Source organism: Rhinopithecus bieti, unplaced genomic scaffold (assembly GCF_001698545.2).
Source record: "Rhinopithecus bieti isolate Rb0 unplaced genomic scaffold, ASM169854v2 scaffold_5478, whole genome shotgun sequence".
Classification (NCBI taxonomy): Eukaryota; Metazoa; Chordata; class Mammalia; order Primates; family Cercopithecidae; genus Rhinopithecus; species Rhinopithecus bieti.
In genome coordinates, this window is record NW_016805008.1 from 1,663,668 (window position 1) to 1,689,255 (window position 25,588).

Below are 25,588 nucleotides of genomic sequence, written 5' to 3' on the forward strand. Positions count from 1 at the left end.
AATCATGATAGGGTGACTTCCTCCTCGTTAGTTTACCTTCTTTGGCAAATCATCTTCTTAGAGGTCCTTTCAATTGCTAATGCACACTCAGAGATAAAGTCAGAGACTTTTCCTGAACTGTGAATCCATAACACTGAAAACCCTCCTGTCAATCTGCACAAAGATGAGCTTTCAGAAACCAATGTTTGACAGCATTGCTTTGAATCTTATTTCCAAAACTACCAAAAGTTTTTGGGGAAAAAAAATTGAGAAGTTTTTGTGACTGACTCTTTAAAGAGGGGACAGCTATGAGAATATTTATTCATTCAACATTTGACAAATATTTACTGAGCCTCTACTACACGCCAGGCAATGTTCTAGGCCAGTGCTTCTCAAATATTAATGTGCATATGAACCACCAAGGGATCTTGTTAAAATGCAGATCCTGATTCAACAGAGATGGGCAGAGGGCTGAGATTCTGAATTTTTGACAGCCTTCCAAGTGATGTCCATGGGCCACATGTTGAGTAGTGAGGGTCTGGGCACTGGGGATAACTGGCGAACGCGATAGACATAGTTCCTGTTTTTACTACAATCAGGAGATTTGCATTCACTGTTGTGTATCCTGCTCTCTGAGTCTCAATTTCCTCTTTTATACAATGGGGACAGTACTTTGCTACGGTGATTATATTAAAATTATGCATTTGGCAGAGTGCCTAGCACATAGTAAATAAACATTTGAATACATGTCCTTTTGTTGGTGCTGTTGTTATTGCTAGAATGCAAATCTTCTGCCTTGTCACAGTGAAAACTTTCTTTTCTCCCTGGTGATAATACCTCTGTTTCTTCCAGAGTCACCTGGACTTCTGTCTTCTCTTGTTCAATTAGTTTCTTGACCTTTTCCATTTCAGTTAAGTTCTTGATCCCTTCTCTAACCTGGTTTGTCAGATTAGAAATCTCTTCTGGAGAGAGAGGTAAGAAAACCAAAGTTAGTGAAAGGGCTCAGTCTCAAACCAATGATACCAGGCACAACAGACTGTTCCAGCCCACTGGAACAGCGGCCTCATGCCACCCTTGGTAACTTGATGACCTAGCCCATATGGGACCTAGAAATTTTAAAGGCATTCATTTTTTCATATAGTCTTTTGCCATCTGAAAATTGCCTACAACAAATGGTGAGGATGGTGCTTCAGAATATTGTACACTGGACAACCTTTGCAACTTTACATGGCAGTCCTGCTCATTAGAGCCATTCCAGGTTCCACCTGGAGGAACACAGACCTGGAGTCCCTACCCTTCCAGTGTAAGTGCTTAGCTATCAACACTAGTGGCTGCCATTGTTTCAGTCACCACTCAACACCGAGACAGGAACTTAAAGTAGAAGCTAGATCACTATCTGCCAGCATCCAAGGCATGGCCCCAGATAGCCCAGAGAATCAGAAGGGGCCCAAGGAAGACAGTGGCTTTAGCTCAAGCACTTGAGTGTTTTTTCCTAGCCTCTCATGAACATAAGCCTTTGACAAACAGAATAGGACATCCAGAAGTCACAAAACCTCTTCCACCTGATATTATTATGGTCAGTTCTGCCTTTAGTACATAAGAGGTGTGGTATAGGGCCAAGTAGCTCAGAGAATTACCCAGTTCAGAGGTGGTGGAAGGAGCTCAATAAGTCACCTGTTCCTCTGGTTCTGAGATTCTGGGCTGTGATGTGATATGATGAGAATTTTTAGATGTTACAAAGACAAATATGTTAGACAGAAATTTTCATTGCATAATAAATTCTTCTCTGATAAGCACTCTCTTAAAGATGGTTTATCAAGAAGAAAATCAGGGAAGAGGTTCTCAACTCTGACTGTACCTTAGAATCACCTGGAGAGCTTTGGAAAAAGCTCACTCAATATTCAAACCCCACCCCAATCCAAAGGTGGTGCCCAGATCAGCAGCACCCGCCTCACCTGGAAAACTGTCAGAAATACAAATCCTTCAGACCTACTGAGTCAGAAACTCTGGGGGTGGGCCCCAGCCATCTGTGCTTTAACAAGCCCTCCAGCTGGTTTGGATGTAGCTAAAGTTTTCTAACCACTGTTTTAGCACCCCTGATGTCCCCAGCTAGTGCCTTGATCATAGACTATGTAGGTCAACAGAAAGTAAGCTTTATTTACGCCTCCAACAGTAATGAACTTGCTTCCAGGGCATCTCAGGGTTTTCATGCACATTGCTGTTGGTGCTGGGATAAGTTGGCAGCCTCTTTGAAGGGCTGTTTGGCAGTAAATCAAAATTTAAAAATTCATTTCATTAACCCAGCAATTTCTTTTCCAGGGATCCATTCTCCTGAAATATTTTTACATGTGCATAAATACATGTATAGGGATGTATAATGTAGGATTATTCATATTTGTGAATAATTGGATCTAAAATGAATAAAGTCTAGTTAAATGATAGTCATCTTTATTACAAAACACTATGTAGCTATTAAAAAGCTTGTGGTAGGTCTCCATGTACAGGCATGCAAAGAGCCACAAGGTACGTGGGAAGGTTGCACAGCTCAGTAGTTAAGTGCGTATATGCTGGAGCCGTGGCTGGGCTCAAATCCCAGATCTGCGACTTATCAAATGTGAATTTGGACAAGTTACTCAACTTATGACCTACATAGCCTTCATTTTACATATGAGAAAACTTAACACTAGACTATTCTGAAAATTTAACAATAAATAGTTAAACGGTGCCTGGTACGTAGTATGGGCTATACAAATATTCATTAAATCGGGAAATATATTCATATATGAAAAAATAAAACGTGTAGAACAAAATGTAATTGGGTAAAAAATACACCGTTGAGTATAGGACGCATGGAAAATCTTGGTAAGGTTGTGGATATCAAGAAATTCTTATCAGTGGCTTCCTTTACAGAGGAGAACTGAAGTTAAAGGCAGGAAACGAGTCTTACTTTTAGAATTAATTAATTTCATACAAATGGCATCTAAAATTTAAAAAAAAGGTCAAACAGAAGTATAAAATTTGAAAAGTTAAAACATGATGGGAACATGAAAATGCTGAAGACAGCTTTGCCTAGCTTTGCCTGTAGCCAGGGCTCTCCCTGAGCTCCGGCTTTGGCTCCAAGCCCAGCTTGGTGTACCTTGGAGGTTCTTGTTCTCCCTCCTGAGTGTCTCCTGGCTCACAATGCTCTCCTCGTAGGCATGCTTGAGCTTGAGGAGCTCTGTACTGAGAGCCTGGATTTCCTTCCGAGAGGTATCCAGCAACGCCTGCGACTCCTCATGCTTCTGCTTCCAGTTCGCAAGGGCCTTGCCAGACTGCAGCTGCTTCTGGTCCAGCCTGGCTGCTGCAGAGCGGACCTTCCCGAGGTCAGACAGGGCATCCCCGAGCTCCAGCTGCAGCCGGTGTCTGGCTCTCTCCAAGGAGGCATTTCTGGCATTGGCCACCCCCATGGCTTCCGCTGCCTCCTGCAACCTAATTGCCAGTTCCTTCCTGAGAAAGGAGGATACCCAAAGAGTGAATGAGGCAACAACTCTCAGAGAGCTCATCAAGTCTGCCCTGGATTAAAGATAGAGCTTGGGTGCAAAGTAAGATGGCACCTCTGCAGTGGACTTAGTGGTACAAAGCAACAGCAGCTCCTATCTGAAAGTGACCTCACTGTCTGTGACCACCATCCTCTGCCTCCTGTGTGCATGGGGTCTTTATTTTCCCCCTTTGCCAAGTTGCACTTGGAACTCTGGATCTCTTTGAATTCCTACAAGTATTTGCTTATCCTAAAGCTCTAATAAGCAATACTGACTTGATTATCTCCTAAGAAGAGGGAAAAAAGGAAGATTGTACTAAACACCCTACCAACAGTAAGCACCTTACAAATCTGTAGCCATGTGTAGTCACTAAAGAGCTCCTTGGCTGTGTTGCTTCTAAAGAACACTCTCTTGCTTTTTCCTGCTTATTCTCTCACATCATGTGGCTCCTAAACATGACACAATTATTTCTTCTCTCTGAGTGTGTTCTCCACCTCAGCTCCTCTCTCCAGATTTATATTCCCAAATCCATCTCATTATCCTCACTTAACAGGTCCTACTGTTCTTACGGGGTACTTTAGCCCCCATCTGCTGTTCCTTGGGCATCTCTGAGATGGAGTGGTTTATTACAGTGCTTCTTTCTCCACCACCCCCATAATATGCTACTATTAGGAATTCTAATGGATGAAATGTGTTCTGTTGCTTACATCTCCTGCAGGGTTGCTGGCAGTCCCATTCTTACTCACTTGTTATACTTCTTAGATGAAAAGTACTATATGTACCCAAGCTCATCTACTGCTATTAAACAGAAAAAACTGCATAACTAGGCCAACAGAGCAATGTGGTAATAAAGTCCCCTTTGGGTGGAATCCTGCAAAAACCCCTATGTGCTCGGGATCCAGGAAGCATCTAGGCTCTAACAACACCCTGCCCCCGGCTTTCTAACCATAGTCACTTCACTTCTTTGCTTCACGTTTCTTAAGTGTGAAGAGGAGATTCTGATGCTTTACCTGACTTAAGGCAGTAGGAATGAAATAATTACAGGCAGTCGAGTGAAATAATTACATATATTTTAACTACTTTAGAAATGCTTGTTGATCAAAGAAAATAGGAGTCTCACTTTGGGTGACCAATCATAATGGATTGCCTTGGACTGAGGGGTTTCACCAGGTGATATGGTTTGGCTGTGTCCCCACCAAAATCTCATCTTGTAGTTCCCCTAATCCCCACATGTCGTGGGAGGGACTGGTGGGAGGTAATTTAACCATCGAGGTGGTAACTCTCATGCTGTTCTCATGACAGTAAGTTCTCATGAGATCTGATGGTTTTATAAGGGGCTTTCCCCTTTTTACTCACTCACTTCTCTTCCCGCCACCATGTGAAGAAGGACGTGTTTGCTTCCCCTTCCACCAGGATTGTAAGTTTCCTGAGGTCACCCCAGCCATGCTGAATGGTGAGTCAATTAAATCTCTTTCCATTATAAATTACCCAGTCTTGGGTATGCCTTTATTAGCAGTGTGAGAACGGACCACTACACCAGGACATGAGATTTTCAAAGCTAAAACAGGAAACCTCCAGCGTAAACTGGACAAACTGGTTAACCTCATTTTACCAATAACTTGGTTCTATGTTTAATATCAACTACTATTTTTCTCTTTAACTTGCCAACCATAAGCACCTACTTAGTCATCTCGAATACGTAAGGAGAATCTCGAATATGTAAGGGGATATTGGAAATTAAGAAACTAAATCCTTATCGTTGGGGAACTTAGAATTCAGAAGCAGTACACTGGGTCTTAGGTGAGCTTGAGTCTGCTAAACTAACTCATCATTTGAACCCCAGCCTGGAAATCAAAGCAGGCAAATCTTTAACTTCAATAACAAAAAAGAAACCAGGACCCTAGATTGTTTTGTAGCTGCCTACCTCCCCAAGGTGATTTAGAGGAAAAGCATAATACAGACAAAGTTTTATTTATTCAGTGTCCCACCAATTTGAAAGTAAAAACGTGTCTTCAGAGAGTACCATGTTGGCCCATTATTTTCTTTAGTTATTACATACTACAGAACTAGTTCCAACAAACCCATGTGGTCATAAAGTAGTCTATATTCTTTTGCTCTTTCCTACCCAACCCCCAAAGAAACCATCAAACAGAATGATAGATAGGCAATTTCACCTGAATTCTTCAATCATTGGGGGGGGGGGGGAATCTTACTTCAGAAGTAAATACTGTATTTGGATATAAAAGAGCATCTCAGTTCAAAGCCAAAACTTTCTGTGGTCCAGAGTTTTGATAAAGCACCTACTGCATGTATTTTTAGTATCTGTCATTCTAAAACCCTTTTTAAGTTACTGTGGGTACAGAGATGGATCACTTGCCCCTTCTGGGACAAAACACAGCAGCTGTTCAGCAATTGCACAGCAATGCCTCTCAAAGATTTAGGTGAAGAACTGGAAAACATTATTTCTGGTTGAAGTTAAAGAGAAATGTATTGATCTTCCCCGGATTTTTGCCAAGCTACCAAGCCAGGGACACATTCTTTTGAGTAAATATTTAATGATTATAAGCTGGGGTTTGACAATTTCTCTTAAAAATAGAGTTTCTTGGTCTCTAAGCAAAATGCTTCAGTTCTATACCCTGGTACTGAGTCACAATTCAGCTGTGCCCCAAACTTCTGTAACTACTAAGAACTTTTAAAACCTTTACATAGACATGACTATAAAATTGATATTCTAACCTTAGGGATGGCCTGGGGATGGTTTCTTTTCAAAGCAACCTTTGTCCTAGAAGATATGACGACAGATTCTAACATTTTTTCCAGCTTCCCTGTCCATCTTCACAGACTACTTTGTAGTCTACAAGTTGTAGACCAGGGACACAATGACTTTGATGGAGACACATACACACATGGACTCAATTATTTTGGCGTTACAAATGAAATATAGGGTTTTAAGCGATAGCCTATTTTCACACCATGGCTCAAAGTCACATCTTTTATGAAAACTTCCCTTGTGTCCCTAGAAAGAGCCTCCTTTCTCTCCCCAGGACCTCTTTATAGTCTCTGTCACTTTGTATTACACTTTTTATATTTTTAGTCCCTCTACAGAGTGTGCTTCTTACCAGCAGTGAATGTTTCAGCTTTGGTTTTGGCCTTGTTCCTGCACGCGGCAAGGATTTGTTAAATGCATACCACGAGGCCTTGGAGACAGAGTCATTATTCTCATACTCCTCCATGTGACTAACTCCAGGTTAAGGATAGCCTTGCCCTACTCACTTGGCATCCTCCAAGTCTTCTGTTTTCTGGATGACATTGTTTTCATACTTCATTCTCCATTGCACCATTTCAGCATTGACTTTGGATAAGGTCCGGTGCAGCTCAGCCTTGACCTCTTGTTCTTCCTCATACTGCTCTCGTAGAAGGTCACAGTCACGCTGGGCCTTCTGCAGGGCATGGGCCAGGGCACTCTGGGACTGTAGGGAACACACATTAACAAAAAAGGCATGACCACCACAAACAATACAAGTCTTGAAAGTCAGATAATATTTTTTTGGGTAAGATTAAACTGCCACAAATTCAAGCTGAACCTGAACCTAGTAAGATAATACTAGAGAGAGAATTTGAGACAAGAGAAAGGATAGATAGTATCCAATTGCTGCCATTAAAAGAGGGAAGGGAATTCTATTTAGAGAAATGCCAGCTTGACTCTGTGGACTTAGGCCTGGAATTCTAGAAATAGTGGAGAATGCAAGGATAGCAAAGACAACATTCACTATCATTTAGGCAATAAGATTTATATTTAGCAATATATTAGACTCAGAGCTTGTTCAAACCAGAAAGAACCACTGAAATTTAGCCTTTTCATTCCACTGATGAAGAAAATAAAATCTTTTATTTCACACTGAAATCTCTAAAAACCTCAGCTCCTAATACTTTAAAATAGTACTACAGCCCAATAGAACTTCTGTAATGATGAAAATGTTCTCTATGTACACTGTCCAACATGGTAAACACCTAGCCACATGTGGCTACTGAACATTCAAAATATGCCTAGTACAATGTGTGATCAAAACTGAATTCATAATTTTATTTAACTTTAATATAAATTTAAATAGCTACCTGTAGCGTAGTAGAGGCTTCTATATGTATTGGACAGCCCTGCTGGGTCTAATAAACTTTTTTATCATTTAAATGGTGATCTGGCTAACCTAGCAGCATCATTCCCCCGAGACAATCTAGTGTGGAAAGAACCAGGGTCCTGACGGGTCCTCAAGGGTCCTTTATGCAAATTAGAAAAAAAAAGCACATTTTCAGGAAGATACAGCTCTGAGGGCACAAGGTTTAGTTAATGGCAGCTTCAGCCAGACCCCTCTGGGTGGTAAATGAGGAGCCACAATACACAATGACACTGAAAAGGATGCAGGCTTTGGAATCAGATGAACCTGAGTTCAAACTGTGACCTCTCCTCTTGTTTAATTTCATTTTCCTTTAAAGGAAAAACTTTTAAAACCTTTATGTGGCATTTACATGGCATATATTTAATTATGGAAGTAAACAAGACAGACAAAATCCCTGCCCTAAAGAGCCTAAAAGAAATAAGGGGATACACAAAATACACATGCAAATAAACTAATAAATAAAATTTCTAATAGCAGTAAAACAAATACAGCAGATAAGCACGATCTAGAATGTTTGGCTCCTTCTCATCATCCCCCTAAGACCTTGGGAAAGGGCCTTTAAGCAACGGGAAGGACAGTTATAAAAGTCCTAAGGCAGGAATGATGGTGCCTGGTTTAAGAGGCAGAAGGGAAGCCAGGGCAGCTGGGGGGAGTAAATGAGGGAAGCAGATGTAGGAAGTAGGTCACAGAAGGATGCTGGAGCCAGATCGGGGGGCTTGTAGGCCAACTAGAAGTCACTGGGAAGGCAGCCAGAGAGATCTTCTAAAATATAACTCATTTCACTAGTGCTTAAGTTTCTTCACAGTATATCACTAGGTGTATGACCTTGGACATGTTATTTTTCTTCTCAGAGCCTTGGTTTTTTCATATATAAGGATGCAATTCTATCTGCTTCATTTGACTGATATGAAGATTGAGATAACATGACAGAAGTATCTGGTACAATGTCTGATGCACAAACAATGATAAATTTTTAAATTTGTGTATAATATAGAAAATATGGAGAATCAAGGGAATAAAATGGTACAATATTTTAAAACAGACTCAACTACCTGCATTTTCAGAGTATATGCCTTCATAGTATGGTCATGTACAAGTAAGATACTTTGGGGTCTTAGTAATAAGATGCTTTGAATATGAACTAAGAATTCATTTAAATATCAGGGCTCAAAGAATTCATATCTCATGTTGGTCACTATGCTTTCATCTTCCAGAATCACTTTCACTGGAGTCACTTTCTAGCAACATTATATACTCACAGGAAGAAATGACTAATTTCTATAATTTATTGACAATTTAAAAGTAATACTGAGCTAACCCAGTCCCACTTATTTTATTCTAGGCTTTTATTTTACTTTTTCATGAGCAGTTTCAGAATCAAAATCCAGAAAGCGCCTTGCTGCCCTTCTGTTCAAGTACTCACACAAGATGGAAACACACACTTTGCTCGCTCTAAATCTACAAAGAAGCAATTGGAATCACCAAGGAAGATCCTTCAGTCATCAGGTTCTTCCTGGCATGGTTTTTCCCCCATAACTTGTAGGGCATTTTCCCTTCTTCTTTTACAAAACATCTTCAGGCTGATTCATCAAGCACTATTTTTTTAAAAAAAACACACAGTCAAGTAACAAGTGAGAAATAATAGATACATTACTTTGGTCTCCTTTTCCAACTGCCCTCTCAGTTCTTCAGTCTGCCGAGTGAAGTTGCTCTTTTCCCTGGAAAGTTGGTTTATCAGAGCTTCCTTCTCTTCAAGCCTCCGTAGGAACTCGCCTACAGAAAGATTTCACAAAAGTACATAATTACAGTCTTCCTATCTATTGCCTCCTCCACTTGACTTACTGACTTTAAGTGTAGCCAGAGTGACTCCTACCCACGTATGTTTGATATTTAGGAAGGGTCTGAGAGTCCTATTATTCAGCAAAACCATAACAATTCTCCTTTTCAGGACTCAGAAGGGAGTCCTAAAATGAACTGATTTTACTAATAAGTATGAATCAATAACAGATGATATTAGTTACTATTTATTGAGAAACTTCTATGCTCTAGGTATTTAATGTATGTTATCTAGTTTAATTTTCATAACTCCTTGATAATGTAGGTATTATACTAACCATTTTGCAGAGGAGGAAACAGAGCAACTTAAATATGACTGAAACAGAAACATACACAGTTCGTAATTGGTGAAGGTAGATTCAAATGAAGTTCTTGAAGACCACATTCTTCTATACCATATTCCCTTGTTTATTATATGTGACTTTGTACACTTCTGTTTGTATAATTTTTAGATAATTATAACTTTTATTACCTCATTTGTAAAATGAAGATAACAATAAAAGATTCTTAATGAAAACTAAATTAGTGTGAATGTGTTTTATGGTAGGAAATGTGACCACGAGAGGGAGAAATTGTATCATACTCTAGTCTATCGTTCCTGCTTAACTTATCCTATTAATTATAGTTGGGCCTTCCATATCTGTAAGTTCTGCTTTGTGGATTCAACTTACAAAGGTCCTCTACAGTTTAACTCAATTCTGACACTATCTTCCTAGAGACAGTGTTAGATACACACACACACACATGTACAAGTATATATGTATATATATATACATACACACATATAAATATGCACATACACATATATACACACCCATATGTACATGTATATATCTTATTATAAATCACAATACCACATACAATATTTTTAAAATCATATTTGTTAACATCACTGCTGAGCTCATCAGAAAAGTCCAAGAATTGACAGCCGTCAACCTAATGATGGCATATACATGTTTTCTAAAATATAATTTTTACCTAAAAGCTCCTATTTTGTTATTGGCAAGAAACATTGTCAGTTGCTTTCCCTGCAGTGACAGGTTTCCTTTGTTCATTTTTGAGAAATCATGTGCTAAACATGTGAGTCTAAATAAGCCTAGTTTGTTTGCCAGTCATTCCTTCAAGTAAAAGTGATACTCCCTGAAAAAACTGCTAGCTCAGCTCAGAGCTTAATCACACGTCTTACTCCAGTATGAAACAGGAATTCTTCATGCATACTTCTTGTTTTGTCACACAGAATAGTAAAAATATATATACTCAAGAGTTGAGATGTAAAAAATTCATTTCTTCTGCTTCTTTAAGGACATCCTTAAGTGAAACTGACTTTTAAAAAACCTGTGAGTACATATTAGGGAATACAATTTTAACTAGTATGTTTTAGTGCTACTACCTTGACTTGTGATCAGGCTCTAGTAATTTTAATCATTGTTGCTTTTGCACCATCAATACAAATGGCAAAAGAATTTAAGTCGCAAATAGTATCTTAGTATTATACGAAAATAGCTTCAACCTCATAGACCCCCTACAGGCTCTTGAGAACCACTTGGGAGTGAAACAAACTTTAAGAGTATTTGGATGAAAATGTCTTGTGGCTTTTTTTTTTTTTTTTTTTTTTTTTTTTTTTTTTTTGACAGAGTTTTACTCTTGTTGCCCAGGCTGGAGTGTACTGGTGCAATCTCGGCTCACCTCAACCTCCACCTCCCAGGTTCAAGCGATTCTCCTGCCTCAGCCTCCTGTGTTGTTGTTGTTGTTGCTGTTGGTGTTTTGTTCTTTGAGACAGAGTCTCACTCTGTTGCCCAGGCTGGAGTACAATGGTTACCTACAGCCTCCGCCTCCCGGGTTCAAGTGATTCTCCTGCCTCAGCCTCCCAAATAGCTGGGACTACAAGTGCCCGCCACCACGCCTAGCTAATTTTTGTATTTTTTTGGTAGAGACAGAGTTTTGCCATGTTGGCCAAGCTGGTCTCAAACTCCATGCCTGAAGTGATCCGCCTACCTAGGCCTCCCAAAATTCTGGGATTACAGGCGCGAGCCACTATGCTGGTCCAAAAACATCTTATTTAAAAAGATTCTGAAGAAATATAAATGCACTAGCTGGTTGAGACTAATATATCATGTATATTACAGAGCCAGTAGCCAGTTACTGTGGCTTAATTGATCACATTTACTATTGGTTTCCTCTGAAAGCAGAGAAAGCTGACAGGACAGGGCATGAGAAAGAAACTTTGGAGGTAACCACCAACAAAAACAACAAAAAAACAAAAAACAAAAACAAATAAACAATCTGGAGCATGGACCCAGTGAGGGGAGGATAGGCTTGGATAAATTTGTACTTCGAATTTAACTTACACAAAAGCCAACCAAAAGGTAAAGTTAAAAAAGGAAGAAAAAACTCCTACAGCCTAAGCAGAATTATCATCTCAGACCCACTTTCATTTTACTCACTACCCACTCATTTCCTCGTCAAAAAAGTGAGTAGAAAATTAATACCAATAACTAGGGGGAGACAGCCAATGTCTATCAAAACAGATTTTACACAGCACTTCCTTTAGGGCCAGACAACCAGGTATTCTCCAGTTTTGTGGCTGGACTGTGGAGCCTACATACCAACTAAATCCTAAATAGCACAGATCAAACTGGGGGCTTGGTAGCAAGGCCAGGTTTCACACACCCTGTGGTCAGTATAAGAAGAGTCCTATTCAGTGTCCTTAATAGAACCAAAAATACTTCCTTCTTCTAGATTTCCAGGTTTTTAGTTTTATCAACTAATTTTAATTTAGCCCTGACCCTAGATTTGGCATCTGGAAATAGAGGTGTCTACTGGAGGAACTGGGTTATATATAGCCCAAATGTGTTCATTCTCTTTTTAAAAGTGTATGCCACTTGGGCATCAAGAATACATTGCTTATTTTCATTGACCTAGGAATTCTATCTCTCAGAATATATTACTAAAACTGATTTTAGTTATAGATAAACATCTAGCCACATGCTGTTCATAGCAGAGAGGCAAGTCAAGTTGCAGGCAAGGTTAGGTATAGTCAATCTCGATGAATTAGAAGCAGTCATTACAAATGACTGAGTATGCAAAATACAAAAGCTTATGATAAATTGAAAAAGAAAAACCCCCAAAAGATTGTTACAATGTAATAGATTGGAAAAACAGAAAAAAAAAATCCATAGTGGTTGATAGTAATGAATAAAGTATGGGACTTTTTTTACTTTTATTTATTAAATGTTTATGGAGGATCAATAAGTGTCAGGCAGTGTTCTAGATGATTGACATACATCAATGAACAAAGACCCTTGACCTCATGGAGCTTATATTCTGACAGATGGAGACAAACATATTTATTGTGTCAAATATGTAGTTTGTTTGAACTTAATAAATACCATGAAAAGAGAAGCACTTGAGGAAATGAGCTGACGGTATTCAAATGTCACCTTCTCAACAGTCTATATCTTGACTTGCCCCAGATCTCTACTTGATTAACCCTTATCCCCAAGTCTTTCCAGAATTAATAAGGTGTTCCAGGCAGAGTAAACAGCTAGGGCAAGACTCCGAGGTGGAGTATGCCTGGGGTGTACAAAGCACAGCATAGAGGTGGATGTGGCCAATGCAGAATGAGACAAGGGGCAAGTAGGAAAAGAGGTCAGGGAGAATGACGTCCAATCATGCAGGCCCAGGTAGCTGGCCGTACAGACCACTGCTTTTACTGGGTGTAAAGACACATCTGTTTATCCAAATATTTAAAATTCATTATCCAAACATTTAAAATTTCATCATCTAAACATTTAATTTTTTTAAATTTAAATATTCAATGAGGTAGAAATTGTAAAAATGTCATGACTAGTAGACTGTGGTTTGCCCCTCCCATCCTTTGATCTTGAGAGTTGCTTCTGCTGATGGCATATTATTATGATTTTCTACTTCTTAGAAGGGAACTAGGCAGGGGTTCCCAAGTGGCACAGAGGTAACACTTCCTAGACAAGAGGCATGTGTGTGGCAAAGCTGTCTCAGAGGCTGCATTCCTCCCCTAGGATCTTCAGATGCCCACCCAACCTCAGTGGGTAGTTCATTATCTCAGTTGTGCCTCTATGAGTCTGCTGGGATTGAGAATTGCCTGTGAGTCAAACAACATACTTACTTACCACTCTCACTCCACAGCTCTGTCTTTTGTGCTGCCAGGTCATTTGCCAACTGAGTCACCTTATCTAGCTTTGCATTTGCTTCATTCAAGCGTTCTTCATATAGAGTACAGAGTTTCTCAGCATTTGCCTGTGAGTTGAGAAAGAAGGGCTGGTCAGGGCTCACAAAGGATACTCTGAATCAGCTGCACAAAGGAGGAGGGGAAGAGTGGCTCCGGGGATCCACATACTCTCTTCTGTAGTAAAGAGCTCAGCCAGCATTGGGAGATCACGTCTTCTGATTTCAGCAAGTACAACCAACTCTAGGGTCTGGACCCCAAGAAGCCTAAACTTTGCAGAGTACAGGTGTCACGGGAGACACCCAACTTCCTGGGTATTAGGATCCTTTCTAGAATTATTTACTTTTCTGGAGAAGGAAACATGTCAAACACTAATGAGGTGCATGATCCTTTTCTAACAGTATATATTTAACTGTCTTTTCCACTAGAATATAACTTTTGTGAGGGTAGAGATCCAGTTGAAAGATATACATCCTGTTGTCTAGAATAGTGCCTGGCACATATGAGGGCAATATGCAAGGGCGGAGGGGCAGAGGAAGGGGAAGGAAGAGAGGTAAGAGAGGGAAGGAGGAGGAAGAAAAGCTAGAAGGCTGCCCAAGCAGGATAGAAGAAAGTGGAGGATCTGAGCCACAACAGCCTAATAACCAAATGTGAGCTGCCAAAGCAACTGTACCCTCCTGATCACTATGGCTACAATCTCAAGATGACCCTAACAGGGTTAACTCTTCAATCCCCAAACCCTAACAGGGTCATCTTCAATCCCCAAACCCTAACAGGGTCATCTTCAATCCCCAAACCCTAACAGGGTCATCTTCAATCCCCAAACCCTAACAGGGTTAACACTTCAATCCCCAAACCCAGCTTCTCAGAATTGGCTTTTCGTGCCTGGAGAAAAACGTATGACATTGGCCTCTGCATTTTCACCTGATTTAAGTAACCAATTTAATCGCCAGACTCTTGCCACACTCTGAGAACTCATGTTAGCGGTTTTGAGACCCAAGATCCTCAGATAGGACTAAGAGCTGCCAAATGCAAGATGAGGCATCCCCTTTACATACAAATTAACTGTAGTTTGCATTCTTATTATTTATATGGTCACAAACAGTAAAATTACATTGGTGGTGGACTTCCATGGTTCTACAGATTTTACATAGCTGTTTTAGTGAAACTCATGTATAAATTATCTTTTTATAATTTTTTTTTTTTTTTTTTGAGACAGAGTCTCACTCTGTCACCCAGGCTGGAGTGCAATGGCACAATCTCGGCTCACTGTAACCTCCACCTCCTGGGTTCAAGCGATTCTCCTGCCTCAGCCCCCTGAGTAGGTGGAATTACAGGTGCATGCCACTATGCCTGGCTAATTTTTGTATTTTTACTAGAGATGGGGTTTCACCATTTTGGCCAGGCTGGTCTGGAACTCCTGACCTTGTGATCTGCCCACCTCAGCTTCCCAAAGTGCTGGGATTATAGGCAATCTTCCAATGCCTTCCATCTGCCCCATCCTTGGCGATGATGATGACACTATTAATGACAATAGCAGGAGCAGTTAACATTTATTGGGTGCTTGTTACATACCCAGCTCTCTTCTGAGCTCTATGTTTTAAATCTCAATTAATACAGCAGCCCATGAGGCCTTTGTCTGTACAAAGAAAGTACGCTATGGAAATAGAAGAATTGGGAGACAAAGAAGAGATTATACCAATGAAATTTTGAGAAAACAGTGAGGTCTAGTGAGATGGTGAAAGCTGATGGTGAGCCTAATAGTTTCAATGTCAAACTAATTGTTATGATAGAGCAATGGCCAAAGGATCAGGAATGTTTCAAAGGTGATGCCTGGTTTAGTCCTCAGGAAAACTTTTGTACCAGCCAAAACCTTGGTCATCTCTAGCTGGAGCCTATGCTCTGTTGAAGGTTGTTTCCTTCATGCTATGTTGCAGGACTTTTCCTTAGTTCAGCTAAAGACAGGGTTCTTTGTCCCCGGCCACAAAAATTCAGACTCATAGACAATTTGAATGATGAGTAAGACAGGGTTTTTTGGGGTAAAAGGAAGAAAAGGGGAAGCAGCGACTTTCCCAAGGCCAGAGTCCCTGCTTGAGCGCTTGCCACTCACAGCTTGAATCCCAGGTTCCACACAGGAAGAGGAGGGGCCAGGCTCCAACCCACAGCAAATGGTGTGAACTTTCCGAGGCTCCACTCCAGTGGGCAGGCTAGTTAGAGTTTCTCCAGGGACACCCTCCCACCTGGCTGTCTCAATTACTAATGGCTATTCTCTGAAAGACTATTGAATTATGTCTTCTTATATCTCCAATGCGGTGTTATGCAGTTCCATTTCACAGATGTCCTACAGCACACCCAGGCTTGGTGTAAACAGACTTAACAGAGATTCAATGGCCAGTTTCTCGAATGATGCCATCAGCCTCACATAGGTTAGAGCATTAATGTTAAATGCCAGGCATGCTCAATTGTCCCCACTCTCCACTCCTAACTAGAAGAAAGCTATAGTAGTGATCAATGTGACAGTTTTTAGGTTGTCTGCATAGTTTCTAATTATATGTTGAATTTGTTTGCTCTCACTTCTGAAAATGACTTTGACAGTCAAAGTTGGCATGCTCATTTTTTTCCTCACAATATCTCTCAAAAGTTCATATTGCCTCTTTTTATAAATGAGAAAACTGAGCACCAGAGAGGCTAAATAACTAGCCCAAATTTATACAGCTATTAAATGTCAGAATTGGAATTCGAACTGAAACTGTCTGTGCAGATGCACACACACACAGAAAATGTCAAATATTAGATTTCTAAGCATCTGTTGTATGAAGTGGTGATAAAGGAAATATTAAGGATTAATTGAATTGATGTCCTAGGTGGCCCAATTTGTCATGAATCCTGGGTTCCAGAGGAAAATGGATAAAAATAGGATGATTATGAAAACCATTTTTATCTTATGATGTCTCCAATAGTAAATGACCTGTTAACTGAGCCAGGAGGAACATATCCAGGTGTGAGAAATGGCATCTGTTTATGGCCCTGTATATGCTGTGCTATGCACCTGTTTGCTTAGGGTGAAAACGCACAGATCTCTGCAAGACAACTTAGTCAGTGGTGTGTGGAAATGGTAAGAAAAGGAGCCAAAGACTTCCCAGTTTTTCAAGAGAGGTCTCCATGTGGTGAAGGCCAGCTGGGCTGTGTGTATCTGTAGAGTGGGCAGCCCACTTGGACAGATAGAAAAGGCACTTGCCCTTAGGCATAGCTTCACATGGTAGGTATGCACATAGGCACTGCTAACCAATGGTATAGTGTTTCCATATATAAAGTATTTTCATAAACAGGATCTGCAAAAAGACAATTAGATTGTTTATCTAAAAGTGGCCTATACAGGGATACAGCATGCAAAATAGCTGTACCCTCAAAAGAATTTTTAATTTAAGCATAAGGATAAGCAGTATGTTTTGATACCAGGGATGGGAAGGTTAATAGAATAAGGCACATTTATCTCATAGCTGATTCTTAAAATGATGCATAAAAATGCTGCCTCCCAGAAATGCAGGGACCAATGGGAATTCAAAATAATCAAGCTAATTGTGAGATTTCCGGTAAGTTCTAAATCGCCCTGAGCCTCTCTGTCAGCATAATATGCTTTTGAAAATGCTTCAGTCTCCACTGTACCACTGAGCATTGACATTCTCGCCATTATAATTCAGAAAATGATAAAGTAAACAATTCAAGGAACAGTTTAGCCTAATGTATATGCCTATGAGTGTTAACAGAAACAATTTATCATGCCAACAAATATTTAAAGCAGCAATAGGACATGCTCACCAACAGACACACACAGGATTTGGAATTGAAATTCATCTCTTCCATAGAATTGTGTGACCTTGGACAAGTCACTAAATCTATGAGCTCCAAGAGGCACATGTAAAAGTCGATGCTAGTAATTGAGTGCACGGACTCTACAAAGCACTGTAGTAATCATGGAAGTGAGACCTACTTTCTGCTTTCAGTGTCAGCAAAGTTAAAAGACTAGATAATGCATGAGTATAAAGAGGGACCCCAAAAGTGCTAATAGGAACTCAAACACAGGTAAGTCTGTAATGCAGGAGGTTGAACTTGAGCATTCCAAAGAGAATAATTAGTTTGGAAAAGGCACATTGGTGTAAAGATAAATATTTGGTGAAAGGCAAGCTGAAATGGAAGGTCCATGAAACAAAGCAATGGGATCTATAACTGGCAAGACAGGTTGACTCTGATCACAGGTTACAGTGTACCTTGAAAGCAGAAGTTTGGAGTCCATTTTTAAGCAGGGACATAATTCAATAAATCCATGCTTTATAAATATTCTGAATACTTTATAAATATTAAATTGGGCATATAAATATAGGATGGCTTGAAAAAAGAAAGACTAGAAGCAAAAATGATAATTTAGGAAACCACTGCAGTAATATACTTAAAAGGTAGAGAGACCTATATGGGAATGGGAATGGAAAACTATGAGGTGATAAAGAGTGACCTGCTGCAATAATTGACTGAAAAGCAAATAGGGAGGAAAGAAGTGGTTGAGGCTTAGAACCTGAGTTATAAAAAGAAACCAGGTGCCAGTGACAGAGATGATCAGAGGAAGTGCCAGCTTCAGGAGAAATAAAGACAGATGGCAGGGATTAAAAGAGTAAGGAGGTAGTGAGATACACACCTACTGCTAGAAAAAGCCTATATTCCCATGCATGGAACATTAAGAATCCTTCTGATGAGGGCTCACAAGAAGAGGAGAGCTGTAGAGAGAGAACTAATCTTCTTAGAGATTAGTTGGATGGCTGTGATTACAATGCTGATAGTAATACGGACAGTAAAGGCAATTCTGCTGAGGTCTTAAATGGAAATGGGGAATATCCTATTGGAAACTGGAAGACAGAGCATCCTTATTACAAAGTTCCAAAGAACTTGACTGAACTATGCCCTAGTCCCTTGTGGAAGGCAGAATTTAAGAGTGATAAACTAGAATATTTGGTGGAAGAAATCCTTAAAGAAAGTATTCAGGGCTCCATGGCTTCCCTTGATTGTTTAAAACAAAATATGAAGAGAGAGAAATAAAGATGAAATGTATAATCAAAGAGAAGCAGAATTTAAAGATTTGGAAAATTCTCAGCCTGGTCAGATTGTGAAGAATAAAAAAGTATTTTCAGAAAAAAACAAAACAAAAACTAAGGATGTAGACAACCAAACATTTGATAAGGAAATTAGTGGGGGTAGAAAGAAGATAGGTGCTATTCATCAGGACGATGGAAGAATGATCCTGGAGGCATTTCTGAGACCTTTGTGGCTGTCCCACCCTATCTGGACACATAGGCCCAGAAGGCCAGGGTCTTGATGGAAACATGATTTTAAGAGAGGATTCCCGTGAGACTTCAGAGCTTGCTGCCCCGGGCTGCCTCAAGTCTTTGCTTCTTCCCACATGCCAGTGCAGTGCTCCTCTGCCACTCAGGCAGGCCCAGGTTCAGCTCAGGTCACCACTCTGGAAGGCACATGCTGTAAACCATAGCAGCATCCATACAGTGCTAATTCTGCAGGAGATATGGAAGCATAGCTCCTCCACCTAGATTTCAAAGGATATTTTGGAAAGGCTTGGGGTTCAGGCAGAGAATTGCCATGGAAGCAGGGCCACCACAGAGAGCTCCCACTATGGCAGTGGTGGAACTGTGAGGGCAGAGCTGCCCCAAACACCCCAGACTTATAGAGCCACCAGCATGCAACACTAACCTAGGAGTAGTCACAAGCACCCAACTTCAATTCCTGAGAGCTCCTGTCAGGGGGGCAGTGCTATGTGGGGCCCTGGGGACCCAAACTCCACCCCAGTATGTCCAGAAGGTCAGACATGGAGTCAAAAAAGATTATTACCAACTTTCAAGATTTAATGTTGTTTGCTTTGTTTTATTTTGGGCTTTTCCCTTTGTTACCTCTTTTTTCTTTCCGATTTCTCTTTTTTAGGAATGGGAATGTCTATGCTATGCCTGTTCCACTATTTTATTGTGGAAACACATAACTTGTTTGATTTCACAAGCTCACAGCTGGAGGAGGAATTTGCCTCAAGATGAATCACGCCTTGAGATTCACTCCTATATGATTTAGATGAGACTTTAGACTTTTGAGTTGATGCTGAAATGACTTAAGTCTTTGGAACCTACTGAGGTAGAATGAATGTATTTTGCTTATGTGAAGGACATAAATTTGGGGGGCCAGAGGTAGAATGCTATGGAATGAATATGTCCCCTAAAATTCATATGTTGAAACAATCGCCAGTGTGATAGTGTTAGGTGGGGCCTTTAGGAGGTGATGAAGTTAAGAGGATGGGAGCCTTCATCAATGGACTGGTACAAGGGAGCATCTGTCCCTTTCCCCTTTTTGCTCTTCTGCAATGTGAGGATGTAGCAAGAGGCACCATCTTAGAAGCAGAGAGACCTCACCAGACAATAAACCTGCTGCTACCTTGATCCTGGACTTTCCAGCCTCCAGAACTGTGAAAAATAAATTTCTATTATTTATAAATTACCCAGTCTGTGGTATTTTGTTATAGCAGCAGGAATGGACTAAGACACACACACACAGATACACACACACACACACACACAGAGAGAGAGAGAGAGAGAGAGAGAGAGAGAGAGAGAGAGAGAGAGACTGTTTCTTTCTACTCAGTATGGTATTTAAAAGGAATTAATATTAAATATTTCAGAAACCACTCCATATCATTGGAGATACTCTACATTTTTCTGGCCATAGTCCATGGAGATCAAGCTTTATTGTCAGGCCATGTCTTTCCCAGACTTTATAAAATCTGTTCACAAGAAGAGAAGGTTGCAGCAACTAGTCATTTGCTCTGCTTAATCTAAGGTAAAGCTCCTCTCAACTACCAGAAGACAGGGTCACTGATAGCGATGATCTCATAGTAACATTTGACATGACAGCTTGCAGCATATAGGCTAATGGGCTCAGTAAAGAAAGAACATGTGATGAACCTTTCTTATAGTACTGGCTGATTGAAAAGATGCCAGAGGACATGAGGGAGAAAAAGTTCCCTCCTCTCAGCAAAGCTGTTTGTGTACACCGTTCATTCAGATAGGCTCTAGGAGTATCCAGGCCATCACTGAGGAGCACTCATAACAAAAGCCATTTTTCAAGAGAGACATAGATAATGGCCTCAGATTTCCAGCTCGCTTACTTGTGCCATCACTAAAAAAGTCCATAAGGAACACGGATTGGAATTCTGGTAAAACCAGAAGCCACTGTCAGGTCACATTCAGGTGATGGCTGTGTGACCTTAATAATGACAACTAAGGTCAGGCCTGATCTATTCCATCTGAAGAACTATATTCTTCATCAGAAAATACACTGAGCCACTAAGCTGGCTTATTTTTCTTTTCCCTCCCCTCCCGTTTCTTCCTCTCCCTACTTCCATGTTCAAAAGCCCATGAGGATGGATGGGAATATTTACCTTAGCCCTTGTCATCTGCTCAATACGGGTCAGGAGGTCATCTACTTCTAGCTGCAAGTCACTCTTGTCTTTTTCCAGTTTCTGCTTGACCTGCTGTAGATTTTCTACCTGGCCCTCGAGCTCAGCCAGGCTGTCTGCATGTCTCTTCTTCAAAGATGCAGAAGTTGCCTCAAAGTGCAGCGTGGCCTCCTCCATGTCTCGGCGCAGCTTCTGGAATTTGGTTTCCTGTTTCTTAGTTATTTCCAGCTGAGCCAAACTGGCCCCTCCTACCTCCTCCAGCCTCTCATTCAAGTCAGCCAGGTCTTGGGTGAGGTCAGCTCTCTCCTTTTCCATCTTGGTTCGAGTGGTCCTTTCAGCTTCTAGTTTCTCTTTCAAATCCTTTATTTGAGCCTGTAGCAAGAAATAATTTTGATTTTTACTAAGCACTTGTAGCAAGAGCTTTACTCTATTTTTTTTTTAATCACAAAGCTAACATGAACCTTTTGGTTCCCAATTTATAACTAAAGAAAACAGAATACACAGAAGTTAAGTGATTTGCCCCAATTCAATACCAAGACCAGAATTCAAATTTGCAGTTCTGCCAAATTGCTCAGTCCCTGATGATGGGCAAGCTCATTAAATTATATACATGGAGGGGAAAGCTTAGTAAAAAGCACTTCCCAAAGAAACAGGAAAATATCTTTCATGTGACAAAAAAGTGTTTAAGAGCATTCATAAAATTGGAATGGTAAATTTTATATACAAAAATCTTCCTCATCTGAAATTTGTTTATCTGATCTCAACTATCTAGGACTTGGGCAAAAATCTGATCAATAAAATGAACATCTTCAAGTTCAAGCAATTTACTTGTAAGAAACAGCCTCAATTTAATTTTTACACACAATTCTAAAAAACTTGGTTACTTGGTTTTCTAGTCTACAGGAGATTTCAAGGAAGAGATTTGAAATAACAAAGGAGAGTTGGTGAAGGAATGTGGACTACTAAAGTGAGTAGAGACACGGTATCATCAGAAGCAGGATTATTGGAAAAAGAAGTGATAACAACTCTCAGAGCCCCAAGCCCTTTTAGTACAGGTCAAATAGGTCTACAAATCCTGATAACATCACTGTATTACAGTACAATGAAGCCATTGATGTTACTATCATCACCTTAAGTAATTAGGCATAGATTAGGATGGGGAGAAAACAAGATAGAAACTGTTTTAGAATATGTTTTCCTTTCCATTAAATAAGACTACTGTGGCTTAGAAAAAACTAATTTCTAGATTGTATCAAATAAGTAGTCTATCAGTTCTATAGATGAAGTATGACAGAAAAGGTGCTTAAAAAAAAAGTATGATTTCCACATTCAAGTAACCATGATCCTCTTCCAACTGGTTATCATGGGATCCAAGAAAATATTTATCCCAAATAATACCACCATTGAACCAAACATTTCTGAAATGTTTTGTCAGAAATAATATTTAGAGAACTTTTTGAGTCATCAAGGTAAGGAAATGTGTCTTTTGGATATATTGAAAAGTTTGTGGGTTTTTTAAATTTTTTTTTTTAATTTTGGATAAAGTCAAGAGTCATTTGAAGACAAGCCTGATGAATATGATAACCACTTGGAGATTAATAGCATGTCTGAAACTAAAATATGTTTACAAAACATTGAGATTGGTTTTCTTATTTGGCTCAAAATATCTCAGAAGATAAATATCAGAAAGAGGTTCCAAAATTATTTTGAGTCATGGTTATATTACTAAGATATTTATTTAGCTCCAAAGGGAAATTATCCATCTAAATGTGCGTGTGTGCATCTGTGTGTAAAATTACTTTATAACATGGTCATATGCTATAAAACTCACATGGTCTAAAACTTATAAATAGTTATCCATTATCAAATAATGTTTTGAGGCCACAAGTACCTATATAACTTACTGATTTTCAATTGCCTTCTAATCACAAAGAATAATCATCATAAAAATTAAATTGCTAACACTGAACGCATACCATGGGTCAGGCACTGTGCTTACTACTTAAATATATTGTTGCATTTAATAATACGAGCTCAATGGTTGCCAGAAGGATTCATGAGTGAAAAAAACAAGTTTTGGATTTTAGCACAATGCCTGGTTCACAGCAAGGATTCAGCAAATTAGCTATTCATTTATATTATTCTTACAAAGAAATGTAAGCTTAAATCCATCTGTGGAATGCCACAGTTTCCCTTCTTAACCACTGTTCTTTTCTGCCTCTGCCTGTGATTGGCTAAGGATATGATTACCTTGGCAGAGAATTTGTCACTGACCCACGAGTCATCACCCATGGATCTAAATATAAGTACACAGGCATATTTGATAATTGATTACCTGAAGCTCTTTAACCATCTTCTGAAGCTGAGCTACCAGGCCTTTCTCATTCTCCACTTTTGAATTCATCTGATTGTTTTCTAATTCTTTTCTGTTTAGAAGAAGATATCAAATACAATTGTTTAGAATAATAACATTTTGTTTAAAGTGGTTAGAATTGTAATATTCCTAACACAAAGAAAAGATACATGTTTGAGGTGATAGATATCCCAATTACCCTGATTTACTCATTGTACATTGTATACAGGTATCAAAATAGCACTTGCACTCCAAAAACATGTACAATTATTATAAATCAATAAAAAACACAACCAAGCTTTAACCAAAAGTAAAAACACCATTTTGTTTAAATTTTTTTTAATTATAGATATAATACAATAATTCTTTCTCATTTTAAAACTTCAATGATTATGCCTACATCTGAAGTTTTCATGGCTATGATACCTGATATGGTTTGTTTATGTCCACACCTGAATCTCATCTTGAATTTCCACATGTTGAAGGGGGGATCCAGTGGGAGGTAATTGAATCATGGGGGCAAGTCTTTCCTGTGCTGTTCTTGTGGTAGTGAATAAGTCTCACAAGATCTAATGGTGTTATAAAGAGGAGTTCTCCTGTACAAGTTCTCTCTTTTTGCCTGCACCATCCATTTTAGATGTGCCTTGCTCCTCCTTGCCTTCCACCAGGATTGTGAGACCTCCCCAGCCATGTGGAACTGTAAGTCTGTTAAACCCTTTTTCCTGTATAAATCACCCAGTCTCGGGTAACTCTTTATCAGCAGTGTGAAAATGGACTAATATAGTAAATTGGTACCAGTAGGTGGGGCATTGATGAAAAGATACCCGAAAATGTGGAAGCGACTTTGGAACTGGGTAATAGGCAGAGGTTGGAACAGTTTGGAGGGCTCAGAAGAAGAATGAAAAATGGGGGAAAGTTTGGAACTCCCTATAGATTTGTTGAATAGCTTCAACCAAAATGCTGATAATGAAATGGACAATGAAATCGTAGCTGAGGCAGTCTCAGATGGAGATGAGGAACTTGCTGAGAACCAAAGCAAAAGTGGTTCTTGTTATGTTTTAGCAAAGAAACTGGTGGCATTTTGCCTCTGCCCTAGAAATTTGTGTAACTTTAAATTTGAGAGAGATGATTTAGGGTATCTGACAGAAGGAATTTCTAAGCAGCAAAGCATTCAAGAGGTGACTTGGGTGCTGTTAAATGCATTCAGTTTTGTTTTTTTGGTGTTTTGTTTGTTTGTTTTTGAGACTGAGTCTCGCTCTGTCACCCAGGCTGGACTGCAGTGGCACAACCTTGGCTTACTGCAACCTCCACCTCCCAGGTTCAAGCAATTCTTCTGCCTCAGCCTCCCAAGTAGCTGGGACTACAGGCTCATGCCACCATGCCCAGCTAATTTTTTGTCTTTTGGTAGATGAAGGGTTTCACTGTGTTGCCCAGGCTGGTCTCTAACTCCTGAGCTCAGGCAATCTGCCCACCTCGGCCTCCCAGAGTGCTAGGATTATAGGCGTGAGCCACCTCACCCCACCTGCATTCAGTTTTATAAGGAAAGCAGAACATAAAAGTTTGGAAAATGTGCAGCCTGACAATGTGATAGAAAAAAAAAAAATCCCATTTTCTGAGAAAAAATTCAAGCCAGCTGCAGAAATTTGCATAAGTAACAAGGAACCAAATGTTAATCCCCAAGACAACTGGGAAAATGTCTCCAGGCCATGTCAGTGGTCTTTGCTACAGACCCTCCCATCATAGGCCTAGAGGCCTAGGAGGAAAAATTGGTTTCATGGACTGGGCCCAGGATCCCCGTGCTGTGTGCAGCCTAGGGACTTGGTGCCCTGCGTCCCAGCTGCTCCAGTCATGGCTGAAAGGGGCCAACATAGAGCTTGGGTCATGGCTTCAGAGGGTGCAAGCCCCAAGCCTTGGCAACTTCCACCTGGTGTGGAGCCTACAAGCACACAGAAGTTATGAATTGGGGTTTGGGAACTTCCACCTCAATTTCAGAAATATGGAAATGCCTGGATGCCCAAGCAG

General features: G+C 40.0%; 2 protein-coding genes across 7 annotated transcripts in view; one reads left to right on the top strand and one right to left on the bottom strand.

Annotated features, from left to right (window-relative positions):
* Positions 1-9,264, top strand: part of HHLA2 (HHLA2 member of B7 family) — a 114,117-nt gene extending 104,853 nt beyond the window's left edge. For all 5 annotated transcript variants that reach the window (XM_017870864.1, XM_017870871.1, XM_017870866.1 and 2 more), the window contains one exon: positions 9,015-9,264. In XM_017870864.1, the coding sequence (XP_017726353.1) occupies positions 9,015-9,128 (114 nt within the window). In that variant the 3' untranslated portion in view covers positions 9,129-9,264. The remainder of the gene's footprint in view (positions 1-9,014) is intronic.
* MYH15 (myosin heavy chain 15) overlaps positions 1-25,588 on the bottom strand; it is a 71,301-nt gene that overhangs the window by 27,312 nt on the left and 18,401 nt on the right. For both annotated transcript variants that reach the window (XM_017870863.1, XM_017870862.1), the window contains exons 6-12: positions 23,549-23,639; positions 21,196-21,585; positions 13,657-13,783; positions 9,327-9,445; positions 6,771-6,967; positions 3,116-3,465; positions 817-941 (exon numbers count right to left, since the gene is read on the bottom strand). In XM_017870863.1, the coding sequence (XP_017726352.1) occupies positions 817-941; positions 3,116-3,465; positions 6,771-6,967; positions 9,327-9,445; positions 13,657-13,783; positions 21,196-21,585; positions 23,549-23,639 (1,399 nt within the window). The remainder of the gene's footprint in view (positions 1-816; positions 942-3,115; positions 3,466-6,770; positions 6,968-9,326; positions 9,446-13,656; positions 13,784-21,195; positions 21,586-23,548; positions 23,640-25,588) is intronic.